Here is a 12976-nt window from a genome sequence, read left to right as displayed (position 1 = left end):
GTCTCAGAAAGTGTCTCACTCACAGATCCATTCTGAAAGAATTATTCGAGAATTTACTCCAAGAAGAAGGAAGAAAAAGGAGGCAAAAGTGAGATGGTATAAGCAAAGACATAATAAGCAAAGACATAAAAAGCACTTACTGTTAAATTGTAAAGGCTATGGTTTTAAATGCATGGATTAAAAAACAAGTTAAGATTGAAAATAAACTAAGTTTCCAATTCAAGCACCAGAAAAAGATGTTAATGCAAGTTTTGATTAATGAAAGAACATAAAAGAGTAAGAAAGATCAGGTTGATCACTAAAATGGAAAATAAAATCAATTTTTAAAGTTGTGATTAAGCAAATAGAGTGAAAACACACAAAAAAGTATTTGCATTTATTTTCTGTTTAATTCCAGAAAACAATCCTAAAACTCTATGTGCCTGATAACAGGAATCATAACATAAAAAGTGAATGACTTTTTCTCTTCGGGGAGCCGCGGGCTTTGGTGCAGACATGGCCAAGTCCAAGAACCACACCACGCACAACCAGTCACGAAAATGGCACAGAAATGGCATCAAGAAACCCCTGTCACAAAGATATGAATCTCTTAAGGGGGTAGACCCCAAGTTCCTGAGGAACATGCACTTTGCCAAGAAGCACAACAAGAAGGGCCTAAAGAAGATGCAGGCTAACAATGCCAAGGCCATGACTGTGAGTGCTGAGGCTACCAAGGCTCTTGTCAAGCCCAAGGTGGTTAATCCCAAGATCCCAAAGGGCGGCAGCTGCAAGCTCAATCTATTTGCCTACATCGCTCACCCCAAGCTCAGGAAACATGCTCGTGCCCGCATTGCCAAAGGTCTCAGGCTCTGCCGGCCAAAGGCTAAGGCCAAGGCTCAAACCAAGGCCTAGGCTGCAGTTGCGACCCCAGCTCTGGCTCCTGCTTCTACTCCTGCAGCGCAGGCTCCCAAAGGTGCCCAGGTCCCCAGAAAGTCTCCAGTGTACAGGCTTCTGCTTGCCAGTGTGAGGACAGAAGGACTGGTATGACCCCTGGGCTTCCCTCTGCATGGGCCTGGTGTCCTCCTGTGCTATTTGTACAAATAAACCTGCGGCAGGACCTGTCAAAATAAATAAATAAATAAATAAATAAATAAATAAATAAATAAATAAATAGTGAATGAGTGAATTAATGAATGAGTGAGTGAATGAATGGTCAATTCCAAAATCAGATTGAAGGATTTTAACTTATCTCTCTTAAAAATTTATGTGTTGAGCAGATAAGCACCAAGAATGTAGAATATTTGTGCACCGTAATAAGTGATCTCCTCAATTTCTGTGTAGAATCCTGCACTCAACAATCAGTGAATGTATGTCCTTTCTTAGCATGACCATGGACTAAAACCCCGTTGTCTATGTTTCCACAGCAGATTCTATATCTAGGAGCAGGTGCCAAGAAAGTTATTGGTTCATCTTAGGTAGGTTTGGAATATTGCCAAACAGACACCACATAAACAATGGGTCAAGAGATGTTTAGATAATGGATAATAGTGATTTAAAAAGTTACTGTAGCTACTTATATAGGTAAAGACATCTTTTTTTTCTCACCATTAATTTTCTGCCTCATATGTTCCAGGAACCTGAAAAATAGGTATGTGACAGTATTTCTCAAGAAGCCAGATCTGTGTATAAGAACCTGATCAACAAAACTGTTCTTATTCTTCCTAAAGAGTCATTTAGTTCATCTAATGGTTAGAGGTTTGGATATGAAGGTATCTAGGTGACACACCCATCCCTAAGGTTTTTGTTTTTGTTTTTAATTTTCTGATTTCTCATGATTTTGGCTTTAGATTTATATTGTCTAGAAGCATCCTACAGACAAAACTAGCTATATAGCATTGTGGTCACCTATTTATTCCTCAGTATTCTCTACTCATCTATATAGCTTTACCAGCCAGGGGTATTATCTTTTGAGCATTACATTCCTAGTAACTATCAGGATCTCCATCACACAGAAGACACTTGGCAAATGAATATTGAATAACTGAATTATTAAATGATAAGGATTTGATTACAATAGTTTTAAAAATGTGTTCCAGAAAATGCTTGGCATCACTGAGACCCTTTCAAGGGTTTACAAAGTCAAAAATATTTTCCTAATATTGGGTTTTTTTGTTTGTTTGTTTTACTTCTAGTCCCTTTAAGGCATGTAGGGTTCAGCTAGCATTAAGGAATACAGTGGAAACTACGGAGCTAGGGAATCAAAATACACTCTTGAGTTATTAGAGGCCCCAAATGCGTTAATTGTTGAGTTTCTCTCTGTATCCTTGCAAGCATTGTTTGTGTCAGCACTAATGTTGGACGCTATATATGTGGAAATGCTCTGAGCTCCCTGTGGGAGATTTATCATATTTAATATCAGCGAGAATACTTCGTTGTTATAAACCTGGCTCCATGGCAAAAAAAAATAGAGGAAAAAGCTCTAGGGAGAAATCTCTCCTTCCGTGAAAAATCATAACATTTTAGAGCTGCCAGAGTCTTTAGTGATGATCTGATTCACTGATCTGATTCAAATGATTAAATTATGGACTACCAAAGCGAAGAAGAATCTGATGCCTTCTTTAGGGAATAATTTAGCATTGTGGAGGAAAAAAAAGACCTTTCTCAAATTAGCTATTAAAGAGTTAAGCATGGATGCAATTACTCACAGGTGTATTTTGGGTTAATTTGGATGACTAGAGCTCTTTCCTCTAATTGTCATCGTACTAGTCCTCGAAACAGTTGCAGGGTGATGTCTTCAATCCTATCAGGAGGAAAGGTAAAGGACAATCAGTACTAATTGATACTAGGCACCGAAAGTAAACCAAGCAATGATGAAATGGATCTACTGTCAGACACGGCTTATTCACTTACTTGCCTCATCCAATATTCTTTGGGAAGAATTTTGAGCTTTACTGTTCACTCTGTAGCTTGTGAAAAAAATCTCCTGGGAGTAGATGAGTTTTTGTGGGTTATATTGTGTGACAAGAATATTCATTTCCAACAGTCACAGATTGCCTTATGCTGTTTTCAGAATTCCATGTATACGAAATCCTAAAATTTTGCACTATATCATCACTTTTCCAGAAAAAAAGAGGGAGATAAACAATACAACATACTATAACCTCTTTCCCCACCTTACTCTTCTGTGCTATCACTGTATTATGATTGTTATATAACTTACATTTTCATATTGTATCAAATCAGAACATAGTTTTTCTTCAGGGAAAGAAATTCATTGCATTTTTGAGGATAATGACTTGCCATATGTACAAATCTAAACATAAATATTTAATTATACTAAAGAACATAAATGTATGCATGTGCCCTCTGATCTATTTCCTTTCAAGTTGTTTTTTTTTTTGTAAACCTATACAGTTTTAGCCAGTACTCAAGAACAAACATGACATATTTAGTGATGCCAAATCATATGTCCAAAGGGATAGAGAATATGTGTGAGGAGCTGATGAATAATGATTAATGGTAATTATGATGATTAGGAATAAATGATAGGTCCTGGATATTTTGTAGTTCTCACCCTCTCCCATTTGTATAACAGATGACAAATGCAACGTACAGCTGCATCGCAATTAAATGCCTTTTCCTTTGTAGAATTAGAACCCTTTTTAATACTGTTTAATATGCTGGGTCTATAAGGCAACTATACACACAACTGAATCAATCTCTGACATTAATGATTTAACTAAAATTATAGAAAATGATACTGGTCTAAGTAACTCACAAAACTGCAGAAAATATTTATGATGTGGGTAAGTGCTTAAAAATGACAAAAATATCAAAGCTTATGTAAACCATGTACATTTTACGAGAGGAAAGTGTTTATTGGCAGAATTGAACAAGTAGAATATTCCCTTTTCATGTAAGGCATCTATAAAACGGCACAAATGCCATGTTTTGGCATGGATGCTCTCTTGGAATTAGTTTGGTCAACACCCCTACAGGTGGCATAAGAGAAAAGGATTGAGAAATTTGTTGATAATACAGGGTCGTTCCAGAATCCCATTTTGGCTGTCCTCCTCAGCAGCATTTTAAGCCGCTGGAACCAATTCATAAAATCTTTGTGATTTGGGAAATAATTTTTCTGCTTCCTGCCATAAAACTAAAAATTCTATTTTGTAACAACATTATCTGTTAAATGTCAAAAATTTGCTGTGTGTCTAGCAGAATTGAAATGCTCTCATTGGTTCAAGAAGACGCTAGCTGTAGTTTAGATGACTCACAAGGTAGGTAGTAACCATTGTACACGTATTGTCTTGGTTTCTTCTCCAGACTGACAACCAGAAGGTGTAGCAACAAACACTCCTGATACTAATCGGCTCACTTCCTAAAAACTTTTGAAAGAACTTATTTTTTATCAAAGTCAACTTGTTTCACATTTATTGTTTTGCTACTGTAATAGTCTCTTAACCTTGTCATGGATTCAGACTATGAATTAATGAATTTTATCCTGCTTACTTTTAAATCCTCAGTACTTAGCACATGGCAAATAGTATGCACTAATTAAGTGTCTACTGTGTGATGATAATAAAGAATGAGTACATTTTTCTATGAATACCACTAACTCATTCATTTCACTGTGAATAATAATGATAACACTTTCTGTAAGTTTCCTAATGTTGTTATTAGTGGTTAAGAAAAGCACTATGATTAGTGTCTGCTCAATTGAAATATTAGAGTATAAACAGCAGAGTAAAAGCCATTGTTTTGAAAATCCCAGCCATCCACCTAATTTAATTTTTCTCTGACTCAATATTGGTTGTGAAGCAAAACCTAAATAAACCATGATAGAAAATTCAGGCATCATAATTAAAACTGAACTGACCTTCTCTGTCTCTTGTCTATCATCTGATTCTTTTTTGCAAAAATATCACCAAAGCTTTTGTTTATCATATTGGCTAAAATGTCAAGGTCTCTGATGATTATGACTATCAGAAAAAAAGCTTTATCCAAAAAATGTAGCACTTGGAATACTTTAAAATACAAAATACTACATAAAAATGAGTTTTTATTTTGAGCTCTGCAATATTCTTTTTGGTTTTTTGTTTAAAGATTTTATTTACTTGACAGAGAGAGAGAGAGAAAGCCAGAGAGCACAGTGCGGAGGGGAGAACGATGGAAAGAGGGGGAAAAGCACCCCACCAAGCAGGGAACCCAATGCAGGGCTTGATGCAGGGTTTGGCGGGGTGGGGGTGGGGGTGGGTTTCGATCCCAGGACCCTGGGATCATGACCTGAGCAGAAGGCAGACACTTAACTGACTGAGCCACCCAGGCACCGTGCAGTATCCTAACTTATTAGCAGTTTACTTTATTCTCTGAATTTCAGAAGTTAAATAAACACAATTAGGGCAGCCCAGGTGGCTCAGCGGTTTAGCGCCGCCTTCGGCCCAGGGCGTGATCCTGGGGACCCGGGATCCTGCCTGGAGCCTGCTTCTCCCTCTGCTTGTGTCTCTGCCTAGCCCCCCCCCCCCCCCCCCGTGTGTGTGTCTCTCATGAATAAATAAATTTTAAAAAATAAATTAAATACAATTATAACAGTAACTCATGCTTATCAATGGAAAAGAAAGAAACAAGAAACAATCAAAACAATTGTCACAATAGGATAAATGATAATGGCATCTAGGATGAAAGTATAAACCTTCACCAACCAATATGAATTCTATGATTAGCCACTTATTTGTGAGGCAGTCTGGTCTGAGTGAGGAACGGGGAGGGGAGATAATTAATTCTGTTAAATATAAGGCATGTTTAGAAGAGCAGAGCAGAAAGTATAAAAGAACCAGGCCTTTGCGAGCTACTAAAAGATTAATTTCAAGGCCTAGCCAGATTGAAAGCTGTGTAAATTTTTCCAAATTATCATGCACACAAAACTAGTGTATATTAATAAAAATTTGTAATGTAATTTTATCTGTGCAGAAATGGGAAGGACAAAAAGCCTTTAATAGAGTGTATGAGACTCTACATGAGTTAATCCCTGTTTCTAGTTTAACCTCTCAGCAACCACCTCACTGTATGTTTCTATAAAAAGTAACTCCTTTCATATTATTAAACCTCCTTGTTGTCTCTCATTTTGGACCATTTCAGACTGTACTCTTGCCATCTGAAATACATCTCTTCTGCCCCATTCTCACTTCCTTGGGTGATTCTTCTTTACCCTCCATAACCAACATGGAAATCACTTGGCAAAGGCTGGGCTGACTCCCCCCAAATTATGTCATGTATCCTGTCCATGTTCTCATATCTCACCCAGAGTTTATCACATTGGATTGTAATTCAAGGTATACTCTCTACCATAAGCCTCTTAAGTTCTCTAAAAGCAGGAGATCTTCTAGTACCAATAGCCCCCTTATTCATTATTATATGCCTAATTCCTAGCACAGTGCCTGTTTCATATAGTAAATGCACCTACTGATTTAAATCAAAATTGAAGGGTGAAGAAAAAAGATTATTCATTCAGCTTTTATTAACTGCTTATTATAGAACCTAAATAACTCAGAGGAATCAGAAACTAATAATACTAGGCAAGGGCATAGAAACCAAGACAAAAGTTCAGCTGCAAACAGTTCAGGAATTCAGACCAGCAATTTGGGCAGAAAGATGGTTATGTCATGTAACAGCCTGGGCAGCAGGATTGGAAAAATGGGTCATTTGATGGTAAAGAGAGGATCAAGAATATAGTAACAGGTAGAATTGAAGCAAACCTCAGCTTTGGACAGAAAATATTTTGTGCTCTTATTTTCAAGACAAAAACTGATCTTTAAAAAAAAAAGATTTTATTTATTTATTCATGAGAGACACAGAGAGAGGCAGAGACATAGGCAGAGAAAGAAGCAGATTCCATGTAGGGAGCCCGATGTGGGACTTGATCCCAGGTCTCCAGGATCACACCCTGGACCAAAGACAGGCGCTCAACCACTGAGCCACCCAGGGGTCCCCAAAAACTGATCTTTAATCAAAGTTGAACAGGGAATGGAGTGACATTTAGCATTTGCCTTAAAAATATATTACCTCATATAATATGAGAAAGATGAAATTAACTTGAATCATAGACTTAAGTGTAAACCTGAAACCACAAAACTCTTTGAAAACACATAGGAAAACATCTTTGTAAATTTGAGATAGTAGCATTTCTTAAATACAACATCAAAACATATTTGTAATAAATTTACATTGGATATTATATATTTGTAAAGTTTCTGCTCTTCTATAGATGTTGTTAACAGAATTAAAGGAAAAACCACAGGCTGTGGCAAACGTTTACAAACATAGCTGGTAAAGGAATTGTCTAGGATATATAGAGGAATCACAAAACTCAATTACTAATAAGAAAACAAACATCCCAAGTACAAATGCATAAAAAATATATTATTTTTTTAAGATTTTATTTATCCATTTGACAGAGAGAGAGCAAGAGAGCGCAAGCAGAGGGAGGAGGCAGAGGGAGAAGCAAACAAACCCTGGGATCACAACCTGAGCTGAAGGCAGACGCTTAACTGACTGAGCCACCCAGGTGCCCCAGATAAAAGATTCAAACAAACACTTCAACGAGAAAAAAATATGTCTGACATATTAAGAAAAAAAGATACTGGGGATCCCTGGGTGGCTCAGTGGTTTAACGCCTGCCTTCAGCCCAGGGCATGATCCTGGAGTCCTGGATCGAGTCCTGCATCGGGCTCCCTGCATGGAGCCTGCTTTTCCCTCTGCCTGTGTCTCTGCCTCTCTCTCTCTCTCTCTCTCTGTGTGTGTGTGTGTCTCTCATGAATAAATAAATAAAATCTTAAAAAAAAAAGAAAAAGAGATACTCAACATCCTCATGCAACTATGAGATACCATTACACACCAGTTGGAAACCCCAAAACACATATAAAATAAAAGACAAAGTAGAACACTCAGATAAACAATCTATCTGAAGGGCTAGAAAAGATGTTGAGCAACTGGGATGCTCATACATTGCTGCTTGAAGTGCAGAATATTATAGCAACTTGGAAAACAGGCTGGCCCTTTCACTAAAGTTAAACAGTTATTTTACCTGATAAGGGAGAGTCTTATCTTCACACCAGAACCCTGTACTTGAATATTTGTGGATATGAGTGTTTGTGGTGGCTTTATTCATAATTGGCGAAAACTAGAAACAAACCAAATGTCCTTCAATGGGAGAATGGATAGTCTGTGATATAGCCTACAGTGGAATACTGCTCAGCAATAAAAGATAATCTAATAAACACTTACCTGCACTTGAAGTACAAGTTATATTCATCTTTCTTTATAGATATCTAACAGTTGCAGGATCATTTGTTGGAAATACTATTCTTCCTCCATTGCATTACCTTTGCACTTTTCTTAACATCAACTGATGACTCTCTCACCACTCCTTTTCAACATGGTGCTAGAAGTCCTTAGTAATGCAATAAGGCAAGGAAAGGAAATAAAAGGTGTACAGATTGGAAGGGACTAATAAAACTGTCTTTGTGGATGACCTAATAGTCTATGCAGAAAATCTGAAAGAATTGACAAAAAAGTCCACTGCTTTCTTTTCAAGTGCAACTTGCAATTAAAAACATAATACCATTTATATTAGCATTGCCCAAAATGAAATACTTAGGTATAAATCTAACAAAATATATACAAGATCTATAATGAGGAAATGTTCATTAAATTGTCTAGATGTCAGTTCTTCCTAACTTGATCTATTGATTGAACCAATACTGGTCAAATTTCATGAAGTTATTTTCTGGATATACAAAAACTGATTCTAATGTTTATATGGAGGCAAAAGATATAGAATAGGTGACACAATATTGCAAGATAAGAACAAAATTGGAAGACCGACCTGCATTCTTTTTTTTTTTTAAGATTTTATTTATTTATTCATAGAGACACACACACAGAGAGGCAGAGACACAGGCAGAGGGAGAAGCAGGCTCCATGCAGAGAGCCTGACATGGGACTTGATCCAGGGTCTCTAGGATCACACCCTGGACTGCAGGCAGCGCCAAACCGCTGCACCACCAGGGCTGCCTGACTGACCTACATTCTACTTCAAGACTTATAAAGCTACGGTGATCAAGGGGCACCTGGGTAGCTCAGTCAGTTAAGCATCCAACTCTTGGTTTCAGCTCAGGTCTGATCTAAGGGTCGTGAGATCAAGCCCCGCATCAGGCTCCCTACTCAACTCAGTGTCTGCTTGAGTTTCTCTCCGTCATCCATGGGCTGAAAATAGGGTTAAATAAGTGAGGCACAGACTGTTAGGATCATGCAAGTGCAGGGTCAGATCTTATCTCTGTGAAATGCAAAATGGTACACTTTGGAAGACAGCTTGGCAATGATTTCTTAAAAAACTAAAAATACTTTTACCATACAATCCAGTAATTGTGCTCCTTGGTATTCACCCGAAGGAGGTGAAAACTTATGTTCACACAAAACTCTGTGCACAGATGTTTATAACAGCTCCATTCATACTTACAAAAACTTGCAAGCAATCAAGATGTCCTTCAGTAGATGAATGGATAAATAAATGGTGGTACATCCAGATAGTGGAATATTATTCAATACCAAAAAGAAATGAAATAGCAAGCCATAAAAGACATGGAGGAGACTTCAATGTATATTAATAAGTGAAAGGCCACTATCATCTGATTCCATCCATATGATATTCTGGAAAAGACAGAACTACGGAGATAGTAAAAAGATCAGTGATTGCCAGGAGTGGAGGGAGAAGGAAAAGGATCAGTATTAAAAACTGAAGACTCACCAGGATTGGAGCTGGGGTGAAGCAAGTAAGGCATTCACCTTGAGCTCAAAATTTAAGGTCAGAGGAAGATGAGACAATCTCAGTAATCAAGATAAGTTATGCTTCCATTCAATATTTTTTAAAAACTAAAATTAATGCCAAAATCCATAATGAAAAAATATCACACATTTAAATAAAGACACCATTCATGGGCTGATAATAGGGTTAGACAAGTGAGGCACAGACTGTCGGGGTCATGCAAGTGCAGGGTCAGATCCTCTCTCTTTAAAACTTTGATATTTTATTGCCCACTGGCCTTAGCTTAATCTTGGTCCTGCCTCAGTAACATGTACCCTTGACATTTTCTTGTCTTCCAGTTAGTAGGAAGTATTAATATACTCTCTAATTTCTGAAGTTTATTTGGAAAAGGATGAAGAGGCAGAGCATTAGAGGATTTTTAAGACAGTGAATATACTCTATATAATACCCTAATGATGGATATCATTATATATTTATCCAGACCCATGGGATGTATAACACCAAGAGTGAACCCTAAGGTAAACTATGAATTTTGGGTGATTATGATGTGCTAATGTAGGTTCATCTTTGGTAATAATGTACCATTCCAGTGAGTGATGATGATGATAGTGATGGGGAAAGAAATATATGGGAAATCTCTGTGTTTTCTTCTCAGTTTTGCAAACTGAAAGCTTTTCTAAATAATTACGTCTTTAAAAACATTAATTAACCAAATATATGTAGATCTATATTAGGACTTTATTTTGTGCCATGGATCTTTTTTCTATTCTTTCTCTAATACCCCATTTTCTTAGCTAGTCTAACTTTTATAATAATTACTAACACCAGGAGAATTGTATCTTCTAACTTTATTCTTTTTCCAAAAATGCCTTTTTGCTCTTCTAGTTCCTTTGCATTTTCATATAAATTTTAAAAATCAAATTGTTTGGTTTTTCTTGCTAGGATTTTGATTCTTACTGAATTAGTTGAAACTATAGATCAGTTTTGTTAGACTTGCCATGTAAATGCTATTGAGTCTTCCAATGCATGAACGCAATATATTTTACTCTACTTATTAAGTTATTTTTGATTACCGTTATCAGTAATTTATACATTTGTGCACACAGATCTTGCATATGTATTGTCAGATTCATATCTACATGTTTCATGTTTGGGTGCAAATTTAAATGCTATTTTTTAATCTTTAAAAATTTTAGAATAGAGTTAGATTAACAAAATTTTTCAAAGTACAGAGTTCCAATATAGCCCTTACCCATTGTTAACAACTAAGGAACCAACATTATTCCATTGTTATTAATAAAATTTCACACGTTTTTAAAGATTTATTTATTTATTTATTCAAGAGAGACACAGAGAGAAGCAGAGACACAGATAGAAGAAGAAGCAGGCTCCTCACAGGGAGCCAGATGTGGGACTTGATCCCTGGACCAGGATCACGCCCTGAGCCGAAGGCAGACACTCAACCACTGAGCCACCCAAGCGTCCCAAAGTTTCACACTTTGTTAGAATTCCATTAATGTCCTTTTTCTGTTCCTAGATCGTATCCCAAATACCACATTATATTTAGTTGTCATGTCTCCTTAGGCCCCTGTGAACTGCTACAGTTTCTCTGAATTTCCTTGTTTTTGGTGATCTTGATACTTTTGAGGAGTATTAGTAAAATGTTTTGTAGAATTTTTTTTTTCAGTTGGGATTTTTCTGATGTTTTTCTCATGATTAGATTGGAGTTGAGAGTTTGTGAGGAAGACCGCAGAGATTAAGTGCCGTTCTCATCACATCATATCAGGAGTACACATGGTTGACATGACTTATGATTGTTGATGTTAACCTTGACACCTGACAGAGTTATGTTTGCCACATTTCTCCACTGCAAGGCTGCTTTTTAAGTGGTATTTTTAAAATTAAGTTTCCTATTTTTCACTACTGGTACATAGAAATACAATTGATTTTTCTATATTGACCTTTTGTCCTGTGATCTCGCTAAACTCACTTGTTAGTTCTTTTAGCTTTTTATAGATTATATTGGATATCCAATGTAGAAAATCATGTCATCTGCAAGTAGATACTGTTTTATTTTTCATATCTAATCTGTATGCCATTTATATATGCATGAACATTTGTATGTATGTATGTATATCTATATGTATTGTCTCATTAGCATTGGCCAGGACTTAAAATACCACGTTCAATAGGACTAATGAGAATAGACATCCTTGCCTTTTCCCTTTAACTGTGAGGCAAAACTGTGTTTTTCATCAAAAAGTACTATACTGCTTGCAGAGGTTTGTCTTCTTAGATACCCTTTTCAGATGGAGGAGTTCCTTTGTCTAGCTTTCTGAGAGTTTTAATCACAAATGTGTATTGAATTTTGTGCAAAATATTTTTTTGCATTTATTGAGACAATTATATTGTTTTGCTTCTTTAATCTGTTGACATGGTGCATCACATTGATTATTTTAAACCACCAAGGGATGCTTTCTCCAATATTCCTGCTCACAATCTTTCTCTTCAGCACCTGGTGAAATCTCTGGAGAAGAGCCCTCAAGTGTATGCAGTCTCACTTTGTGTTTGTAGCTCTCAGGAGCTCTATAACCTCATGCTACCCAATGCTCAGCCTTTAGCAAATTGTCAAATATTTTAGTTGAAACCTTTTTGGCCACTTCTAAGCAAGCCCTGTCTTCCTTCTGTGCTCCGCCATAGGTGAGTCAATGGTTGTGTCACATCTCATCTTGGAAATGCCTATCTTTTCCAAGATTTCAGCATTGTTGATTATTCTGTAACATCATATCTCTGATGGTTCAACAAAATGTATGATTTTATAGTTTGCACTGCTTTTTACTCATTGTTAGTATAGTGATGACAGCTTTCCCAACTCTCTAAATTCTGAGCAGGGGATGGTAGTCCTTTTGATCAAAAAATAATAACAGTAAGTTGATACAGGACTGTCCTTTCCCCAGAGAACTTTAATTGTAACTTTTTTTTGAAGATTAAAATGTAGCAATGGTGTCAGTTTGGGTTCAGGTTCAGCATAGGCAAGGTAAATTTTAAAATTTGTTCTGTATAGCATCTGTCTAATGTTGGAACCTTGGTCTTGGATAATAATTATATTTGCATTTAAGGAAACTCTCCCTCTAGGCTTAAAATTAAGAAGCCAGAGGATAATTATAGCATTTT

General features: G+C 36.7%; 1 protein-coding gene across 1 annotated transcript; it reads left to right on the top strand.

The window, feature by feature from the left end:
• Positions 1-404: 404 nt before the first annotated feature.
• On the top strand, positions 405-1085 carry LOC119868184 (60S ribosomal protein L29-like). The gene has a single exon (XM_038586476.1). It carries the CDS (start codon positions 454-456, stop codon positions 889-891), a length of 438 nt encoding a protein of 145 aa, XP_038442404.1. The 5' UTR covers positions 405-453; the 3' UTR covers positions 892-1085.
• Positions 1086-12976: the final 11891 nt, after the last annotated feature.

The sequence above is a fragment of the Canis lupus genome, chromosome X (genome assembly GCF_011100685.1).
Source record: "Canis lupus familiaris isolate Mischka breed German Shepherd chromosome X, alternate assembly UU_Cfam_GSD_1.0, whole genome shotgun sequence".
Classification (NCBI taxonomy): Eukaryota; Metazoa; Chordata; class Mammalia; order Carnivora; family Canidae; genus Canis; species Canis lupus.
Note: the sequence above shows the minus strand (reverse complement) of the source record. Positions and strands in the feature narration are given on the sequence as shown.